This window comes from Manis pentadactyla, chromosome 11, assembly GCF_030020395.1.
Source record: "Manis pentadactyla isolate mManPen7 chromosome 11, mManPen7.hap1, whole genome shotgun sequence".
Lineage (NCBI taxonomy): Eukaryota > Metazoa > Chordata > Mammalia > Pholidota > Manidae > Manis > Manis pentadactyla.
In genome coordinates, this window is record NC_080029.1 from 112,581,048 (window position 1) to 112,603,534 (window position 22,487).

The 22,487-nt window shown below is 38.6% G+C and overlaps 1 protein-coding gene across 4 annotated transcripts in view; it reads left to right on the forward strand.

The window, feature by feature from the left end:
* TRIP4 (thyroid hormone receptor interactor 4) overlaps positions 1-21,566 on the forward strand; it is a 61,884-nt gene extending 40,318 nt beyond the window's left edge. For 3 of the 4 annotated variants that reach the window (XR_008992631.1, XM_036892080.2, XM_057488880.1), the window contains 2 exons: positions 14,219-14,321; positions 21,263-21,566. Coding sequence is in view for 3 of the 4 variants with exons in the window: in XM_036892080.2 (XP_036747975.1) it covers positions 14,219-14,321; positions 21,263-21,330 (171 nt within the window). In the remaining variant the exon portion in view is untranslated. The remainder of the gene's footprint in view (positions 1-14,218; positions 14,322-21,262) is intronic. The other variant, XM_036892081.2, reaches the window with a different exon arrangement.
* The last annotated feature ends 921 nt before the right edge of the window (positions 21,567-22,487 follow it).

Here is a 22,487-nt window from a genome sequence, read left to right on the forward strand (position 1 = left end):
GTAACAATGCATCAAGGCTGTGGTTTGTAACCTCAATAGTAAGGCAGTTAAAACTTTTTTTTTAACAAAGACATTTTGATTGCCAAATCCATAACCATTAGCAGCTGTGGTTTGAACAGTTCTCTAGACCTAACAAATTTTCACACAGAAAGTTGAACTGGTGGCTTTTGTTTCTACGTGTCTGTGTTGTGTTTGTGCTATTTATATCTCTGCCTTCAATAGAAAATCTGATTTGTCTGAAATCTCCAAGGTCATTGGTTATTCCATTTCTGCTGTACTGAATCCATTCCTCTCCTGCCAGCTTACTGACCATTTAGTCCATTTGATCTTCTGGCTTTTATATTAGACATGACCATATCTTTAAGGAATTATGCTGCAGCAATTCTAGTGCAGAGTGCCCTGGTAATTGACATCAGCAATAGAATTGTAGTTTTCCAATTGGGGAAGAAAGAGAATTACTTGTTCCTTCTTTTGTAAGCGTTTCCAACAATATAGATCCAGGAAGATTGCAAATATTACCTCATGTAAGGAAGTTATCAGCTTCTATCACCAATGGTTTGTAAGTCTGAGAGGTGAGAAACTGGAAAATAATGAAAGTGATAGGCAATATATTCAAACCAGGCATTGGCCTTAAAAAATGCAGTCCTCAAATTTTCTTTTCAAGTATGTAGAAAATGTCCTCTCTGTTGGACTGAGAAATCATGCCAATTCATAGACCTAAAATACATGTTCTCAAGTATCATAAGGGTTGTACCCAACAGAGAGGGGAACTATATGTCTGCCACAACTAGCCTAACCCTAGGCAGTTCTTTAAAATCACTGCTCACTTGAGTGAGAGAGGGAATGTGTTGTCAAGAGTTCTCATGAAGACTAGAACATTTATTAGAATTTCTGGGTCAGGACAGACTGTCTTTAAAGTTATTTACAACCTAGTGTCAAGTGCCCACTTGATGAGTTGATGACAACCATGTAAATTTTTTAATAATTCTGGGAGAATTATGCTTTCTGTTATACTTATCCCCAAGAGAGAAAGGGAATATTAACACTTTTCTGTGTATTTATGTAAATTATTTAATGTTTTGCTTTTCATCTGAAAATGAACATATAATTCTTAAGATTTTCTTAAATATTCATCAAAAAATACTTGAATACTTACTATAAATCAGACACTGTTTTAGGCACTTAAAGAAACAAAAAGGTAAATCAACCATGGGTTCTGTCTGCAGAATATTTGAAAGACCCCTAGGTAGATAAGATATGTAAGCACCAAATACAAAATTCCAAACAAAGGTACCTGTCTTAAGAGAAATAAAGACTGCCTCTGAGGAACTGGAAGGTGGGAGAGGCTGCCTCCAGCTGGGAGGGAATCCAAAAGACTTTAAGAAGATGGCTTTTGAATTAGCCTGGGAGGGTGATAATAATAAATTCTGTCATTTTTTTATCAGTTTATGTGCCAAGCTTATTATGTGTGTTATTGTTTCGCACAACAGCTCCCAAGCAAGGCATCATAACCCCTCTTTTAGAGATGAGAGAACTTAAGATTCAGAGAGTTAAAATAACTTGCATTATTGAGTAAATTCAATAAAAGTCAGTAAATGGTAGAATTGGAATTGCTGCTTGAGTCTTCCTCCTTAGGTGGTAGAAAAGTGTATTCTCAGAAGAGGGAGTAATATGATGTGGGAAGTTATGGGTGTGTATGGAAAATAATAACAAACCAGTTTGTTGAGAGAAGAGTATGGGTGAAGAGGAATAAGCAGCAAACAAGAATGGAAAGGTATGTTGTGGTCAGATGGTAGATAGCTTTGAATGACAGGCTATGGTGGTAGGACCTTTTTCTGCAGTCATTTGTGGGTTGGAGGAAGGGTGTTTTGAAGGGATCAGAGCCTTGCCTGAGGAAAATGAATCTGGCAGCAATGTAGAAATGGATTGCACTGAAGAGACTGAAGGTAGAAAGACTAGTGAGAAGGCAGTTGTCATCCAGGATAGAGATAGTTTAAAAAATGTGTTCTAGGCTAGCACCAGTGGAATTAGGTAAGAGTGGGACAGATGTAAGAGGTTTTGTGTAGGCAGAATCAGTCACTTAATGTGACACCTTCATTTTGCCTATAAGTAAATCCAGGCTTAGAGAGAGAGAAAGTGGTCTGCTTCATCCAGAAGGAATCTTCCGTAGCCTTGCCATCTTCTTGCAATCTGTTCAAGACTTCTTGGTTTGTCATCCAGTCTGCTGTGTAAACCAGGTAGCAAGTTATCTCTAATTTAAAATTTTATTGCTCAGAATATTATATAGTCATATAATCAACAAGTATTTATTGACCATCTGTCATATGCCAGGCACTGGGTTAAAGACTAAGGATCCAGAGTTAGGACTGAGACAAGAAAACCCAAGCATAATAATTATCATATAAACAAAAGAATTCACAAAGGAGGGGACCTAAATTCTAACTTAGCTTGGCTGGAGGCAGGTAGGGAAGGTTCAGAAAACTTTTTAAAAAGATGAGTCCAGAAGAGAGCAGAATTTATATCTTTCTCCATATACCATTCTATATCCTGTCTCCATGCCCTCATCCACCAAGAGAGTTCCTGTTTATCTTTTAAAATAGCTCAGATGTCTCCCTCTCTCTCTGTAGAGTCTTCTCTGACCTCAACCCATTTCTACCTTGAGAGGATTAATCACTTACTTCTCAGGGCTACTGTGTTCATATTTCTATGATTACAGTTTTAACTTTTGTGTGTGTGTTTTGTAATTATATGTTTACAGGTAGTTCTTTAGGTCACCATCTATCTCTTCATCTTTTATTTCTGATTTTTAAAAATATTTTTTATTGAGGTATAGTTGATATAAAATATTATATTGGTTTCAAGTATATAACATTTAATAGTTACATACATTATTTAATCCTCACCCAAACTAGTGTAGTTACTATCTGTCAACATAGGAAGATGTTACAGAACTATTGGCTTTTTAGCTTCTTCAGTAACCTAGCATAAAGCTTGGCACATAGTAGGTGCTTGATAAATGGTGGTGACAATAAATTGAGACGCAAGCAATGACTGATATGTGAAAAGCCTCAAGTGCCCTGTGAAGGAATTTGAATTGTATTCTGAAGGCAACCATGTAAGTGATATGATGAGATGAGCAACTTAGAAAGATTGTCCTGGCAGCAGGAGGAAGGAGGGACTGCATGAGGCAAGCCTGAAAACAAGGAGATGAGTTACAGAATTATGATTGTCCAGGTAAGGCATGATGAAGGCCTGCAACAATGGTCTGGTAGTTCAGGTGGACAGAAGAGAGCAGGTGATTGAAAGGTATCTTCCTGCATATTTCATATACTTTAAGAGGTAAAGTCTATGGGACTTGGTGATTTGATTGATTATGAAGGGTAAGAAAAAGAGAGAAATCTAGGATAAACCTGGGTTTGTGGGTGTAATGAGGGGGTAAATGACAGTACCATTAGCCCAGATGAAGTATACAAAAAAAGAGAATTTTCTTTTAAGGTTAATTACTTTTAAAAATAAATGAGGAGGAGGAGCCAAGATGGCGGTGTGAGTAGACAGTGGAAATCTCCTCCCAAAAACATATATATTTTTGAAAATACAACAAATACAACAATTTATAAAAGAGAGACCAGAAAATACAGGACAACAGCCAGGCTACATCTACACCTGTGAGAACCCAGCACCTCGTGAAGGGGGTAAGATACAAGCCGTGGCCCAGCGGGACCCGAGGGTGCCTCATCCCAGCTCCCTGGCGGGAGGAGAGGAGTCAGAGCTGGGAGGGAGAGGGAGCCCAGGACTACTGAACACCCAGCCCTAGCCATCCGCACCGGGAGCGCAGACACACAGGGCGTGGTATGCTGGATACTAGGGAAATGGAACAGTAAAATCTGCGAGCGGGTCCCCACAGCCAGCGCCCCTGGAACAAAAGAAAAGCAAGTACTTTTTGAAAGTCTTAAAGGGACAGGGGCCTAACAGCTGGACAGAAGCATCCCGGGACACTCAGCCCAGCAGCTGGGAATCCCAGGGAACTCCGGGCGCCCTAACCCCCTGGGCGACAGCGCCGCTTGGAGGCCCTTCACGGCAATAAACAGCCTCCCACCCATTCCCCCTCCAGTGTGGCGCTGCCATAGCACAGCAGCAGCCTGAGGCTTGCCACGCCCACAGCAACCGCAGAGCTTACTCCACAGAGGCCAGGGAAGAATCAGGGACCCAGTCTGCGCACAACTGCCCAGCACAAGCCGCTAAGGGTCACCGTTCTCCCAGGAGAGGAACACGAGGAGCAAGCACGAAGGGATTTTGTTCTCCCAGCTGACACATGCGCCATCTACTCATCACCATGAAAAGGCAGAAGAATTTGATTCAGGCCAGAATCATACAGACATCCTCCCCTGAGAGGGAACCTGGGGAGTTAGACCTAACCAGTCTTCCTGAAAAAGAATTCAAAATAAAGGTCATAACCATGCTAATGGACTTGCAGAGAAATATGCAAGAGCTAAGGAGGGAGAACACAGAAATAAAACAATCTCTGGAAGGACTTAAAAGCAGAATGGACGAGATGCAAGAGGCCACTGATGGAATAGAAATCAGAGAACAGGAACGCAGAGAAGCTGACACAGAGAGAGATAAAAGGATCTCCAGGAATCAAAGAATATTAAGAGAACTGTGTGACCAATCAAAACAGAACAATATCTGCATTATAGGGGTACCAGAAGAAAAAGAGAGAGGAAAAGGGATGGAAAGTATCTTGGAAGAAATAATTGCTGAAAACTTCCCCAAACTGGTGGAGGAAATAGCCTCTCAGACCACAGAAGCACACAGAACTCCCAACATAACGGACCCAAGGAGGACAACACCAAGACACATGATAATTAAAATGGCAAAGATCAAAGACAAGGACAGCATATTAATGACAGCCAGAGAGAGAAAAAAGGTCACCTACAAAGGAAAACCCATCAGCTTATCATCAGATTTCTCAACAGAAACCTTACAGGCCAGAAGAGAATGGCATGATACACTTAATGCAATGAAACAGAAGGGCCTTGAACCAAGAATACTGTATGCAGCACGACTATCATTTAAATATGAAGGAGGGATTAAACAATTCCCAGACAAGCAAAAGTTGAGGGAATTTGCCTCCCACAAACGACCTCTACAGGGTATTTTAGAGGGACTGCTCTAGATGGAAGCACTCCTAAGGCTAAACAGATGTCACCAGAGAAAATAAAATTACAGCAAAGAAATCAGAACAACCAAATACTAAATAAAGGGAAAAAATAAAATCAACTACCCACAAAAGCAGTCAAATGAAACTCAAAAGAGCACAAAATAAAACATCCAACATATAAAGAATGGAGGAGGAAGAATAAGAAGGGAGAGAAATAAAGAATCACCAGACTGTGTTTATAATAGCTCTATAAGGGAGTTAAGTTAGACAGTAAGATAATAAAGAAGCTAACCTTGAACCTTTGGTAACCACGAACCTAAAGCCTGCAATGGCAATAAGTACGTATCTTTCAATAATCACCCTAAATGTGAATGGATTGAATGCACCATTCAAAAGACACAGAGTAATAGAATGGATAAAAAAGCAAGACCCATCTATATGCTGCTTACAAGAGACTCACCTCAAACCCAAAGACATGCACAGACTAAAAGTCAAGGGATGGAAAAAGATACTTCACAAAAAAACAACAAGGAGAAAAAAGCAGGTGTTGCAGTACTAGTATCAGACAAAAATAGACTTCAAAACAAAGAAAGTCACAAGAGATATAGAAGGACTTTATATAATGATAAAGGGGTCAATCCAACAAGAGGATATAACCATTATGAATATATATGCACCCAATACAAGAGCACCAACATATGTGAAACAAATACTAACAGAATTAAAGGAGGAAATAGAATGCAATGCATTTATTTTAGGAGACCTCAACACAGCACTCACTTGAAAGGACAGATCCACCAGACAGAAAATAAGTAAGGACACAGAGGCACTGAACAACACACTAGAACAGATGGACCTAATAGACATCTACAGAACTCTACACCCAAAAGCAACAGGATACACATTCTTCTCAAGTGCACATGGAACACTCTCCAGAATAGACCACATACTAGGCCACAAAAAGAGCCTCAGTAAATTCAAAAAGATCGAAATTCTACCAACCAACTTCTCAGACCACAAAGGTATAAAACTAGAAATAAATGTACAAAGAAAGCAAAAAGGCTCACAGACACATGGAGGCTTAACAACATGCTCCTAAATAATCAATGGATCAACAACCAAATCAAAATAGAGATCAAGCAATATATGGAAACAAATGACAACAACAACACAAAGCCCCAACTTCTGTGGGACGCAGCAAAAGCAGTCTTAAGAGGAAAGTATATAGCAATCCAGGCATATTTACAGAAGGGAGAACAATCCCAAATGAATAGTCTAAAGACACAATTATCAAAATTGGAGAAAGAAGAACAAATGAGGCCTAAAGTCAGCAGAAGGAGGGACACAATAAAGATCAGAGAAGAAATAAATAAAATTGAGAAGAATAAAACAATAGAAAAAATCAGTGAAACCAAGAGCTGGTGGTTCTTTGAGAAAATAAACAAAATAGATAAGCCCCTAGCCAGACTTATAAAAAGAAAAAGAGAATATACACACATCAACAGAATCAGAAATGAGAAAGGAAAAATCATGACGGACCCCACAGAAATACAAAGAATTATTAGAGGATACTACAAAAAACTATATGCTAACAAGCTGGAAAACCTAGAAGAAATGGAGAACTTCCTAGAAAAATACAACCTTCCAAGACTGACCAAGGAAGAAACACAAAATCTAAACAGACCAACTATGAGCAAAGAAATTGAATTGGTAATCAAAAAACTACCCAAGAGCAAAACTCCCGGGCCAGATGGATTTACCGCGGAGTTTTATCAGACATACAGAGAAGACATAATACCCATTCTCCTTAAAGTTTTCCAAAAGATAGAAGAGGGAATTCTTTCAGACTCATTCTATAAAGCCAACATCACCCTAATACCAAAACCAGGGAAAGACCCCACCAAAAAAAGAAAATTACAGACCAATATCCATGATGAACATAGATGCAAAAATACTCAACAAAATATTAGCAAACTGAATTCAAAAATACATCAAGAGGATCATATACCATGATCAAGTGGGATTCATCTCAGGGATGCAAGGATAGTACAACGTTCGAAAATCCATCAACATCATCCACCACATCAACAAAAAGAAGGACAGAAATCACATGATCATCTCCATAGAAGCTGAAAAAGCATTCGACAAAATTCAACATCCATTCATGATAAAAACTGTCAGCAAAATGGGAATCGAGGGCAAGTACCTCAATATAATAAAGGCCATATATGAAAAACCCACAGCCAACATCATACTGAACAACAAGGAGCTGAAAACATTTCCCCTGAGATCAGGAAAAAGACAGGGATGCCCACTCTCCCCACTGTTATTCAACATAGTACTGGAGGTCCTAGCCACAGTAATTAGACAAAACAAAGAAATATAAGGAATCCAGATCAGTAAAGAAGAAGTCAAACTGTAACTATTTGCAGATGACATGATATTGTACATAAAAAACCCTAAAGACTCCACTCCAAAACTACTAGAACTGATATTGGAATACAGCAAAGTTGTAGGATCCAAATTAATACACAGAAATCTGAGGCTTTCCTATACACTAACAATGAACTAGCAGAAAGAGAAACCAGGAAAACAATTCCATTGGCAGTTGCATCGAAAAGAATAAAATACCTAGGAGTAAACCTAACCAAGGAAGTGAAAGACGTATACCCTGAAAACCACAAGACATTCTTAAGAGAAATTAAAGAGGACACTAACAAATGGAAACTCATCCCATGCTCCTGGCTAGGAAGGATTAATCTTGTCAAAATGGCCATCCTGCCTAAAACAATCTACAGATTCAATGCAATCCCTATCAAATTGCCAACAGCATTCTTCAACGAACTGGAACAAATAGTTCAAAAATTGATATGGAACCACCAAAGACCCCAAATAGCCAGAGCAATCCTGAGAAGGAAGAATTAAGTGGGAGGGATCTCGCTTCCCAACTTCAAGCTCTACTACAAAGCCACAGTAATCAAGACAATTTGGTACTGGCACAAGAGCAGAGCCACAGACCAGTGGAACAGAATAGAGTCGCCAAACATATATAGTCAATTAATATATGATAAAGGAGCCATGGACATACATTGGGGAAATGACAGCCTCTTCAACAGCTGGTGTTCGCAAAACTGGACAGCTACATGTAATAGAATGAAACTGGATCACTGTCTAATCCCATACACAAAAGTAAATTCGAAATGGATCAAAGACCTGAATGTAAGCCATGAAACCACAAAACTTTTAGAAAAAAACATAGGCAAAAATCTCTTGGACATAAACATGAGTGACTTCTTCATGCACACATCTCCCCAGGCAAGGGAAACAAAAGCAAAAATGAACAAGTGGGACTATAACAAGCTGAAAAGCTTCTGTACAGCATCAATAGAACACCATCAAGGACACCATCAATAGAACAAAAAGGCATCCTACAGTATGGGAGAATATATTCATAAATGACAGATCCGATAAAGGGTTGACATCCAAAATATATAAGAGCTCATGCACCTCAACAAACAAAAAGCGAACAATCCAATTAAAAAATGGGCAGAGGAGCTGAACAGACAGTTCTCCAAAGAAGAAATTCAGATGGCCAACAGACACATGAAAAGATGCTCCACATCGCTAGTCATCAGAGAAATGCAAATTAAAACCGCAATGAGATATCACCTCACACCAGTAAGGATCGCCACCATCGAAAAGACAAACAACAACAAATGTTGGCGAGGTTGTGGAGAAAGGGGAACCCTCCTACACTGCTGGGGGGAATGTAAATTAGTTCAACCATTGTGGAAAGCAGTATGGAAGTTGCTCAAAATGCTCAAAATAGAATTACCATTTCACCCAGGAATTCCACTCCTAGGAATTTACCCTACGAATGTAGCAGCCCAGTTTGAAAAAGACAGATGCACCCCTATGTTTATCTCAGCACTATTTACAATAGCCAAGAAATGGAAGCAACCTAAGTGTCCATCAGTAGATGAATGGATAAAGAAGATGTGGTACATATATAAAATGGAATATTATTCATCCATAAGAAGAAAACAAATCCTTCCATTTGGAACAACATGGATGGAGCTAGAGGGCATTATGCTCAGTGAAATAAGCCAGGCGGAGAAGGACAAGTACCAAATGATTTCACTCATATGTGGAGTATAAGAACAAAGGAAAAACTGAAGGAACAAAACAGCAGCAGAATCACACAACCCAAGAAAGGACCAACAGTTACCAAAGAGAAAGGAACTGGGAAGGAAGAGTGGGAAGGGAGCAAGAAGGAGGGGGAGAAGAAAGGGGGTCATTAGCACGTATAATGTGGGGGGTCACGGGGAGGGCTGTGCAACACAGAGAAGACAAGTAGTGATTTTACAGCATCTCACTACACTGATGGACAATGACTAATGGGGTATGTGTGGGGGACTTGGTGAAGGGAGGAGTCTAGTAAACATAATGTTCCTCATGTAATTGTAGATTAATAATACCAAAATAAAAAAATAAAGGATAAATAAAATAATAAATGAGCTGTGGCAAAGGAAACCTATGTTGTAGCTGTAAAGGCAGGATGTTCTGTAGCATGATCATCATACAAACATCAATTTTACTATGAATTTTCATTTGGGCAGTTAAAAATATTTTAATCTGTTTTGTCTGAAAGACAAATGTTTCTTGATAGAGGATTATTTTTTATATGAATAGCTCCAGATTGCTTGATAATGATATTACCTTGATAGGTCAACTGCTGTCAGAAGATTCGCTGAGCTCTGCCTCAGAATAGTTGTTCTCATTGAGTCAGACCAGCCATAAGCAGGTAATATCTAAAATTGTCAGAGCTCTTAACTGGAGAGGAGTCAGTATTCTGAGGTATTAGTCCCAGGGTAGACTTCAGTGGTTTAAGGACCTCATAATGTAGCCTCTTTAATTGAGAACAATTTTCTTTGGTTCTCACTAGTTTAAGTTAGAATGAACGCTGCTAAATGAAAATTAAGACCAAAATAATTGTCATGAGTGGGTGATTCCATTAAGGTCCTGAAGAGTCAGGACAGAGAAACTGAGGTTACTTTTAGAGAAAAAATACTTGTTTGGGTTCTTTTGTGTGTAGAGGTTCCAGCATAGGATTCCAAAGGGAACAAAAAGCCACAGTGGAAATTTTACTGTGAGTAGATTGGGACAAGGAAACCAATGTCATGTGGCTTCAACCAGATCATCTTCCACAAATGGCTTTAAGACCCATGAACTGCCTCTCACTGATCCCTTATTCTTACCTGAAGCAAAGAGGAACTGCCTTTGTAGCATGGAGCTGGAACCCACCTGTCTGATACTGGGCACATGATTTGAATTGGATACTGGTATGTGACAGCTCAGCTCCCCACTTCAGGCCAGCTGACATGGTCTTTATCCATCTCCAGTCAAATATACAGTAGTCATCTCGTATGATCAATATGTTACTCTGATGTAAGAAAACTTTTATCCTCCAGTATAGTGAGGCCTGAGGTACTAGTTATCCTGTGAACACCTTGAACTGCTTTGAAGGAAAATGTAAGTGAGCACCATTTATCAGAGGACAGTTCTTTCAGGATATGCTTCTTTGGATCTGTTGTGTTTGTTCTCTTGTTATCAGGCTCATTTCCTTCTCTCTTTCTGAGTATTACCACCTCAATCTTCTTGGAGTTGGTTTTCAGTTAACTAAATTTCACAGCCTGATTTCATGTCCTATCTAGTTCCCCAAAGTTCAAATCAAGAAAACCTACAGCAAATACGTTCTCTATCGTTGAGCTCCTTCTTAAGTGTTTGCTTTAGCTGTTAGTCCTCTGGAGAGAGGTATTGTATTTAGAGATCATCTGGGGATTTGTTGTAAAGAGTGACATCATTTAAGGGATTCTGATCATTTCAGTAGAAGGTCTAAATTTAGGCTTGCAGAATTTGTGAAAATGCCCACTTGTCTCTGAATTAGTATAGTTTTCAAAATTACTAATCTTTTCTTTTTCTTATGAAAATGGTAAAAGAAATGTTTTCTACATGACTGGTGAACAATTTCCCTCTGGAGAGGAGAAGAAAATGGCTGTTTAGTAGTTAATTACCTGTTATGCTTAGACAGCTATGAGACTTATGAGGCATGAAAGAAGAGTAGGCCCACCTCCCCCACTCCTCAGGCTGGAAACCAGGTGACAGGAGTCACGTTCTCATAGGCAAGAAAAGTAGCAACTTCCTGAGAATGTTACTGAATTTGAATGGTTGCTTTGAATTGCTTGATCTTATAACACACATTCCCTAACCTGTCTATTCCCTAACCCTTAATTCTGCATCCTCTCTCAGTTGGATTTGACATCAGAGTTTATCCACATTCTTCACAAATACGAACCTCCCTTCTCTTAATTTACTCTTTCTCTGGATCAGCTGCATTTTAGTTTTTTGACTCTCAGACCAAAAGTCCCATACTTGTAAGTCTCTGACTTTTTATTGTTTAATGTGGTCCATAGTGTCCAGACCCAGTTGCAGAAATTATGCTTTTTTGGAGATACTGAGACTCTGCCAAACTGACTTTGCTTTAATGAATTTTACCATGAAAAATAATCCCTTCTCCCAATGCACAGGACTTACTTTTCTTTCTTACTTGCAAACTGCTTTACTCTTCAGCTCTGTTTCTTGTAAGCCTCCTGAAGCTCAGTGACAGAGCTTGGGAAAATGTATATTAACATGAAACTTGGATTTAGAGTCAGCTGGGAAAGTTGATTTTAATGTTTGTCTTTATTGTGAGGCATGAATGAGTCTAAGGAACCTCTTGTTCATAATTTCATTTATCCATCATTTTCCCCATCACTTGACATTTGCTTACTCTGTTAATATATGTCAGGGTAGTTTGTATTAACAATAGAGGTATATTGGCCACTTGCCAAGACACAAAATTCTATTTTAACTTGAGGGATAACAGATTACAGAGTAGCACCTGCTTTTATCCAAAGTTACAGTCTTAAGAGCGTCCAGTTCCCAGTATGTGTGTATTCAGCATGATTAAGATACCAATAATGCACAAATTGACAAATTCATTGTTCTTTCATTCAAATTTTCATTCACATTCATTTATCAGTTGCCTACTATGCGCCAGGCATGATTCTAGGTGCTGAGGAGTAAACAAAACAGACAAAAAGCTCTGCCTTGTGGAACTCTCATCCTAGCAAGGGGAGGCCAAAGTTAAAAATTGAAGTAAATTGTATTGTACTGGATGATGGTAAGTGCTATAGAAAAAATGCAGTAGGAGAGGCAGGTTAATAGTTTTGAGGAAGTGATGGGAGTGAAAGCCTGTTTACAGTGAATTCCGGAAAAAATAGGAATTGAGAAAGGGAGTATAGATAATCTTTTAATGAATTCTGTTGTATAGTTAATCGAGTAATCTCTAGCAGTAGCTAGAGGAGAATGTGGGATCTGGAGAGTTTTTATTTAATGGCAGACATTGCAGAAAGTATGTTTGTTAATGGGATTGATCCAGTAGATGAGAATACTTACTGACGCAGAAGAAAGAGGAGAGAATGACTGAAATGGCTTGCAGTTTGGGGAAAGCAGAGCTGTGAAGTCCTGGCATCATTGTCCTCTGCCTTGACACTCCGTAAGACACAAAGAAGAGAGAGCAGGAAAATTGAAGAGATGTGAATTGTGACTGCTGTTGCTTTAGCCTCTGTAGAATTAGGTTTAAAGAGCTTGATGGCAGCCTCTGGTTTTATTTGTGCCAAAGCACCTCAGCAGTAACAGCTAGGCCCTGCTTTTTCTTTGAGTTCTGAAGATCTAGGGGATAAGGAAAAAAGAATTTGCCCTTTCATCTTTAGTCTTTCTTTTCTACCATGAACATTGTGACCCTGCCTGTGAATATAATTGTGGCTGATACTTGATATTAAACTATGTTTTATCAAAGTACATGCCATACCTGACCTACACTGAAAGCCGTGGTATGTGGGCAGGACTAAAAGCTGCTAAAAACCCCTTCTGTTTTCTCTAAAGCGTTACTTATCACCTAGGATAGAGTGGTCAGTAAAGCAGCTTTTAACTGTTTATGCTTCCACTAGCTACAAAAAAATTTGAGTATTTTTGCTTATTTTACTGAAACGTCCATTTCTACTTGAGAGCCTTAGATTTTTAGAGGACATATCTTAGCAGGTGAATAAAAGTGAAAAAGAATCTCATACTTTGTATGGTAGTTGCTAGGAAAACGGCTGCTCTGGTAATGAAGTCTGACCCACAGTCATAGTCAGCCTATGAGTCATATTTGTCAAACGTGCTAATAAATGCAAGATTTCCCAAGATAGGAAATAATGAAACACTAAATCAGTTGGGCATTGCTAGAGAGCACTTTCTGCCAACCCCCAGTTATTCCTTAAATTGTAATTGTGTGGCCAGCACAATCTTACTGTAGGTTCTGTGTCTGTCTTTCAAGAAGGAATAAAAGTCTTAAATATTCACACAGATTTGTTCTGTGATAAGAGATCCAAAGGAGGCTTCTAAATAATTTTCAGAATTGCTCTACCAGTTACCTTTTCACCCTAAGTAAGTCTGGAATGCATCCAGCAGCAAAACAGCTTTTGCATGTTCATACCTTTCAGAATGAATCATCTTCCTTCCCTTTAGTGAAAGAAAGGCTCTGTTGACTGTTTCTCGCAGAATTTCCACAAATGTTCTGTTTTTCTTAAATCTTCCAGTGTTTCAGTAGAGTTGGACCTACGGGGTACCTGATGTTTCTGAAGGAGTTCTCTGAATTTCCCAACTCACAGTCGGTTATGTTAATAAAAAATAGTTCTGATTCTTTGGGGAAGATGTCAGGGAACCTTTTTTAAGAAGTTGTCCCCATCATAGGAAGTTGGAAAAGGCAGGCAATAGTCTGCATAAAAATATTGTGCTAACTCCTGGGGAAGGTGGAGGTTTTTTTCTTGCTTATTGAGCATAATCCTCTTTACCTGACTGTGAAACGCAGAGTATTATCATCAAAAAGTGGAAGTGAAACCTAGGGTATCATTTTATTTTGAAATTCAAAATTTGTCTCAACTAGACTGAACTTTTTATTTTTATATTTCACAGTATCCAGACATGAGTCAAGAATCTGATTCTCCATTTGTTTTCATCTGCATAAATCCCCAGGAAATGATTGTGAAGTTTCCTATTAAAGGAAATCCAAAAATCTGTAAGTCACAATCCTTGATGGTCTGATTTTCTTTTCCTTTTTTCTTTTTATCTTGTATCTCACTTGGTTAACTTTTCAAATTTTTCACATTCTACCCTGTTCTATGGCATCTCAAGTGTTACAGGGTTAATATAATCATATTTATTGATAACCTTAATGTTAGGTTAACTACAGTATAGTTTTTACAAAGTGTGCCTTGTCCACAATTATTGGCATGCTAGTGAATCACTCCAAACTTCCATTTAAGACTCTATTACATTTCAAATCCTATTTATCCTCATCTGTGATAAGAGATCAGCCAAAACAGTATGCTTTGCTCTGCTGTATGGTTCATGAAAGGAAGTAGTAAGCCAGTGCCAATGGTAATGATGTCATTTGTCCATTATTCCTCACTTTTCTATCTGAGAATAAGACGTAACTTTGTAAATGCTTAATTTTGAGTATCTATTCTGGAGGCACCACATCCCACCATTCCCTTGATTACTGGTTCCTAGAACTCTTCCCTGGTCCTCTTGCTTTTCATCCTCATTTTGAAATCTCTTCATGATTTCTTTTTCTGCAACTTTTGCCTTTATGTATTTATAATTATAATACTTTCTGCATATTCACTCCTTAGGAAGTGCTTGTTGACTGTACTCTTTCAACTTCCCAACTCTCCCTTCAATTCTCAGTTTCTCTTTTTCCATCTAGTCCTACAGCAGCCTCTTCTGTTTCAAAGCAATCTCAGGAAACACATAGTGATGTCCAACCTGCCTAACTCCCTCTTAAAAACATCAGCACCTTTCCCATTTGCTCATGTCAGTAGCTGTTTTATGCCTCTGTGACACTGCTTTCCCACTATGTAAACTGGATGATTCCGGGGCATGCACTTTCATCATCTGTGCCCAGCTCTACCTTACCTGTACCATGGCAATCAACTAGCCATTTTATAAACCTGTTCTGTAGATTACTTCTCAAACTGTAATGTAAATAAAAATCACCTAGAGAGCTGTTAAAACACAGGTTCCTGAGCCCTGTCCCAAGGGATACTGATGCTGTTCATCAGCTGACTATGCTTTGAATAATGCTGCTTTTGATCACAAAATGAAATCCTTGGAGTATGAATTTAGATCAATATATATTCACTACAAAATTCAGGCAATCCTTATGATTTATGAGACATATGTTCCTGAGATTCCTACAAATCAGAAAATCTAAACATATGTTATCCTCGACTCATACAAATTGTTTACTTCAGATTGTACTCCAGCTGGTAGCCAAATGGCCCTGGAAATTTTTTCCTTCCTCTCCTTTATTTAAAGTTTAAATCTCCCTTTTCCTCTCCATCTTTTTCGGTTGTGGCATTCTACTCCTTCCTACTCTGTTTCCTTCTCACCTTACTCTAGGCACTGATAGTGACACTAGTGGTAGGAGGAAAACATGGTAAATCATCTCTGCCAGGCCCATGGCTACTTGATCTTTTGTCCCAGTTACCTTTTCTTAGCTTCCTCCCCTATCTTGGTTTTCATCTGCTGCTTAGGATACTGTGAGAAAATGTTTTGTGTACACATATTAGATATTTCTCTGAAATGTTTTACTTCAGTACATTCTCTACCCAGAGACCTACCTTCAGTACATATTTGGCCTTCATTTTTCTCAGTAAGGTTTAATAGGGGTTTAATAGAGTGATATTCTTAGGAGAAAACTTTAATAGCCTCTTGTCTTTTCCCCACTGTTTCTATTAGTTAAAAGCTTTAAAAAGCCAAAATGGGCTGTGTTTGTTTTAGGGGCAGCAAGGCTGGCGAGAAATTGTGAGACAACAGCTTCTTCCATGGTAGACCAGACAAGGTGAAACACTGGTCAAAACAAAGTCAGCCAAAACTTTTAAAAAATTAAGAATTAAGTTGACTAATTCCTCTGTGTCTCAGAAAAAAATTGCTTTTGAGAGGGAGCCAACCTACATGAGGATTTAGTCTGGTATGAAGTATCTATTCCCAGTACTCCTCATTCCTTTAACCTTCATTCCTCTTCACCTTCTCTAAAAACCTTACACTCTGCCAGACCTTCATAACCTTAAGCCACAGGAGCCACTTCCAGTAGCGCACAACTGCCACGGGGGAAAATGCATACTTGGCTCCTAATTTAGACTACATTTTCTTCTAGATATACATAAGTGGTTAAGTTCTACAATACTAATATATCAACGCTCTCCTTTAATTACAGTCCCATGGCTTAAATGTTTATGTGTGATGATTTAGGAACCTAGCCACTTTAAAAAAATTATTTTATTTTATTTTATTAAGTATCATTGATATACAATCTTATGATGGTTTCACATTAACACCATTGTGGTTTCAACATTCACCCATATTATCAAGTCCTCACCCCCTCTATTGCAGACACTGTCAGCGTAGTAAGATGCTATAGAGTCATTACTTGTCTTCTCCGTGCTGTATTGCCTTCCCTGTGACCTACCTGTATTGTGTTTGCCAATTATAGTGCCCCTTACCCCCTTTTCCTTCCCCACCCATCCTTCCCAACCCCTTCCCTTTGGTAACCAATAGTCCCTCCTCAGTGTCTGTGAGTCTGCTGCTATTTTGTTCTTTCAGATTTGCTTTGTTTTTATACTCCACAAATGAGTGAAGTCATTTGGTATTTGTCTTTCTCCACCTGGCTCATTTCACTGAGAATAATACCCTCTATCTCCATCAATGTTGTTGCAAATGGTAGGATTTCTTTTCTTTTTACGGCTGAATAATATCCCATTGTGTATATGTACCACCTCTTCTTTATCCATTTGTCTACTGATGGACACTTAGGTTGCTTCCATATCTTGGTTATTGTATATAGGGGTGAATATGTCTTTTTGAATCAGAGATTTTGTTTTCTTTGGGTAAATTCCTAGGAGTGGAATTCCTGGGTCATTTAAATGGTATTTCTATTTTTAGTTTTTTGAGGAACCTCCATATTGCTTTCCACAAGGGTTGAACCAATTTACATTCCCACCAAAAGTTTAGAAGGGTTCCCCGTTCTCTGCATCCTCACCAGCATTTGTTCTTTCTTGTCTTTTGGATGCTGGCCATCCTAACTGGTGTGAGATGATATCTCATTGTGGTTTTAATTTGTATTTCCCTGATAATTAGTGATGTGGAGCATCTTTTCATGTGCCTGTTGGCCATCCATATTTCTTCTTTGTAGAAGTGTCTGTTCAGATCCTCTGCCCATTTTTTAATCGGGTTGTTTTTTGGGTGCTGAGGTGTGTGAGTTTTTTATATATTTTGGATGTTAACCCCTTGTCAGATAAATCTTTCACAAATATATTCTCCCATACCGTAGGATGCCTTTTTATTCTGCTCATGGGTCCTTTGCTGTACAGAAGCTTTTTAGTTTGATGTAGTCCCACTGGTTCATTTTTTATTTTGTTTCCCTTGCCCAAGGAGATATGGAACCTAATCACTTTTTATAGATTAGTTCTATGAGAAATATATTCCAAGTTCCAAACACTTGACTTGAGTACAATCTGTTTACATGTATCACGTGTATATATGTATATACATATATCCCTTAAATTAAAGGTATATATTTTAATTTATGGTTTTAGACACAGAAAGTTGAGCTTGCTCAACCTGAGGGTAATTGTTTCTTGAAACTGAAAGAATTCAGAAAAGAGCAATGTGCACTATAATATCACTTGGCTGGGTGTCTGCTCAAATTAGGAAATGAAAAAGCAAGTTAACATTAGTAGAATATATAGGTTGAATGCTCAAAGAAGTAAAGGAAATCCTTTTACTTTAAATGAACTATGTGCTCTGTAAACTTATGTAATATGGCCTTATATCTTATGCAAAGCATGTGAAAATACCTGAGAGTTATATCGATTGATGACAAGCACTTTTCCCCCTTCTAACTTCTTGCCCATCTGCTGCACATGCAGATGTGTTTAAATTTCTTCTGGACACCATGATTGAGTATGTGGTTTGACACTGAAATGTTCTAAGTGCCAAATGTAAAAATATTGGAGAAATACAGAAACTAAACATTATCACTCTGCTTTTAAGAGAAGGTACTGTATGTTACTGCAGTTAACTGTCCAGATCCCAAATCTTGAAAGGTGAGGCTGAACTAGAAGAGTTCAGAGTTCTTGCAGTACAAGGGCAGCCCTGAGAGTGCTTCTTCATGCAAGAAGCCCCTGTCCCATTCATTCATTGCCTGCAGCTGGCCTAAGAATTGCCACTATTGGTAGTCACTTGGTAGATGTTAGGGATGCACAGAAATCCTTACTTGTAAGGGCCTCACAGATTGCTGGCACGTGTATAGTTTTCTTACACAGCCTAGGAATGAAAGAATTTCGGAATCTCTGGGAATGCCCTGGAAGTTCTTCCTCCTCTTATCTCCTTCCTCCTATTAGTTTTACATTTTATGACACCATCATTGAAGCTAGAGATTAGTTTGCCTACCATTGAGTGTTTTCTTCTGAGTTGATCTAACTTGAGCTGGTCTTACTTGAATGCTTTCACAATCAGAGTGGAGTTTTCAGAAAATGATACTTAGAATGTTCTTATTCAGTAAAGCTTTGAGCATGTGAAGAAGGTAATGTCTCCTTTTTTTTAATATGAGGAACCTGAAATAAATGTAGTTAAAGGACTTGCCTACGGCTGTGTGGTAAATTAAAAGTAAAACTGAGACCATAACTACAAAACACAACTCCCATGTCTCAGCATGAACGATACAACTATCCTTACTTGTTAAGAAAATTTTTGAGTTTATGAAGCACTTTAACATATATTATTTCAATATTTTATTTGATTAAATGGCTTGGTGTATGTAAAATACTTAGCACAATGCTTGATGTATAGAAAGCACTTATGTTAGCTGTAATCCTGTCAACAACTTTGTAAGTTACTAGAATATTTTCCTTCTTTCATTTTTCAGTTGAATAAACAGACTTACAGAAAGATGCTCACATCTTTCTACCTCTAGGTTTCCCACTCTTTTCACTTTATCTGATTGCCTCAGAAGCATATTAGTCCAATATACATTTCATTTTTAGGGCACAATATCATAGAACTGGAAGGGGCCTTCTGTACTATGCAGTCCAGTTTCCTCTTAGCATGGAAAATTGAGTAGATGACTTCCTCAAGGTTCTACAGCTAGGTAATCTCAGGACTAAAATGAGGATCTGGATCTTCCAACTTATTAATACAGAGAACTAGAAGTCTGGAGTCCTAGGAGGAATTTTAAATTCTGTCCTAGCTTGTCCTTTAAAATTGTATGGGATGCAGTATTTCTTTATACCTCTGGATACCACCATTTTTATATAATATCTGCTATTCTTACTTATACTTAGTTACTTAGCAGTCCCTGTAATGTAAAGATCTTAAAATTTGTAGTGTCTACCTTCTTTGTTTAAGTCATTTGATGAAGCATTTATTGAGCAGCTACCATTTGTCAGTCACTATGGTAGTGTTAGGGATACAAAGGCAAACTTGCCGGTAATAGGGCTCTTTGCCAGATTGCTAGCACCTGTTTGAATTTCCAGCCAGGCAGCCTGGGGGATGAAAGAACTCCTAAATCCCTGGGAATACTCTGTGCTCTAAAGCCCAAATTAAAATCAACAGCATTGTGACTGTTATGGCCAGCATTCAGGGTATCACTTAGTGATGGTTTCTGAGGAAGCCCAGAAAGGGAAGTGATGTTATTCCAGAGGCAGGTGTAGCCCTAGAGAGATGAGGAGGGGAGAAAAAAAAAAACAAACTTAAGAAAACAGGGCAATTTGTTAGGTTAAGGTCATTTTTCTCACAGTCCCCTTGTGCAGTAGTCAGGACATGTATTCGTATCTTAGACAAATGAGGATATTTCTGAAGTCTAGAGAAACTGAATGACTTGCCCCAGGTTATACAGATAGTTAATCCGCAAGGCTGGATTAGAACCTGGGCCTCCTGTCTTCTGGTTCACTGCTGTTTCTCTTACACCTGACTGTTGTCACAAATGAAAATCATAAATCATAACATATTAGGGCTAATGGTTGTGGGTATGGGCCTGTAGTACAACTGACTGTCCTTGAAGGGAGGTTCCGTGTGTTTTTTTTTTTTCTTTTTTTTTCTTTTTTAAGTGCTGAGGCTGAACTGAGCTGGCTCTGTTATCAGGGTCAGCATTGCTGTTGGCTTAAATGAGACTTCTTGTGGAAGAAAGCAACCTGCAAGCTCTGTTCTCAGGTCAGATAGACAGGAATTCTGTTAAGATTCTCTTCATGAGTTGTGTGGCTCCTGAGACTGCTACCACTGAAGCAGACTATCCTGGTAGATCTGAGTCAGAGGTCAGAAACCACATCAATGAAGTACCTCTCATTAGGGTCACCTGAGACAGGAAGGTTGCCTGTTTTCTAATTTTAACACTTAGAGGAGTCATACAGCCTATGACCTTTGCCCTTCTTAGCTGGTGATAGGGGCCCTTTGTCAGTAAAGCAGTCTTGTGGATTCTACTCAGCTGTTTGAGGTCACTCTCCCTATTAAATCCAAGGCAGCAAAGAGGTGAGTTGAACTGTTTTTCTCTCTGTGAGGGAGGTTCATGCATTATGCTCAGCCAGTTAACAGGTCAGAGAAATGGGTTTCCCACTGTGTGAGATGCCTTCCTTTGTGTTCTTTAAAAACTTGCCTTAGCGTCAGACACCCTGAAAATGTGATGTTGTTCCCCTAGTAGCAACAAAATTAGAAATATTAACTTCTTAAGTTCCTTAGGCAAATACTCATGTGTACGTGCATGTTTGTGTATCCCTGTACAGTGTTCCCACAAGCTTCCTCATTCTTACACACTGAAACTCTGAAGTTTTCAAGTATCTGAGTCCTGAAGCAAGATAATTGAATGTGACAGGAAACCAGTAACCAGAAGACCTAGGAGGCCATGAAAGATTTGCATTGCAAATATAAAAAATAAATAATGAGGCTTCTTTTTCTCCCTTACAGGGAAACTGGATTCCAAGATCCATCAAGGAGCAAAGAAGGGGTTAATGAAGCAGAATAAAGCTGTCTGACCCAGGAGAAAAGGAGCTATACAGCATAGTGGAGTTTTGTGTACTAAAATTGCTATCCACTGGTCTTTTGGAATTGAAGCAATAGAAATCTAAAGGCTTAGCATCAGGCTTAAATCTCTCAGACTTTGAACTCTTAACAAAATCTGTATATTTTTCTTAAAGAGTGGGGTTCTTACTCTTTATGTAGTGGGTCAACATCTTTGAATACATTATTTATAAAAACTGTTTAAAAAATTTCAGGTCTTTGACATTTTTCTCAGAATGGTATCAGAAGAGAAAGGAACAAGTTGGAAATTACTTTCCTCGCTGAGGTTTGGATTTGTAGTTAGGAAAATTCTTAACATAGGTTAATGATTTTTTGAGAGACCACTTGATTTTTAAAGTTTCTTTTCAAAGTGATAGCCTGGTACCACGTATTAAGATGTTTTAGAAATCCTGTGTGTAATACAAACCTGTGATAGGACCAAAGGATTTAACATTCCTGCTCCAGTCCGACATCCCTTGAAGTGAACAGTCTTCAGAAGCTGAGTAACCTTTGTTGGCAGATTTTATTTTGTACTTTTGGAAGGCATAACCAGAAGAGGTGCTGCCACTTTGTTCTTTGGTTTGAGACATTAGGACATAAGAGAATCAGCCTGAAGGAGATGGAGCTACCTGCTAATGCAGCATGGAACTGCCTTATAAATTTTTTTGGTATCGCCAAAGCTTCAGTTGGATGGGGCAGCTAGAAACAAACTGAAAAATAAAGTTCCGTCAGAAAATGCTTCCAAATTCCAACAAATGCTGAAACCAAGCCCTTTGAACCACACACACCCCAGGAAGCTATGAGCTTTGGAAAAATAGGAGACTGGTTTGAAATAAGATTTTTACTAGTCAGTGTGGCCCCACTTAGTGAAGCACTTTTTTCAGAGGCTGTTCAGAAGTACTGTCAATACAGTTGCTGGCATCATCAGGAAATTCATGGTCTTAAATGTGTATGTTCTGCTTTTTGTTAGGCAGTACCATTACACTGAGGAAGTTGGATTCCCTCCATCAGTTGTGTGCATGACTTAAAAAAGAGAGTGCAAGGGAGAGAAAAAAAGTGCCGTGTGTTATGAAAAAGATTAATTTCCCCTTTCTTTAATCCTTCATATTCAGCATTTATTTGCATTGAAATG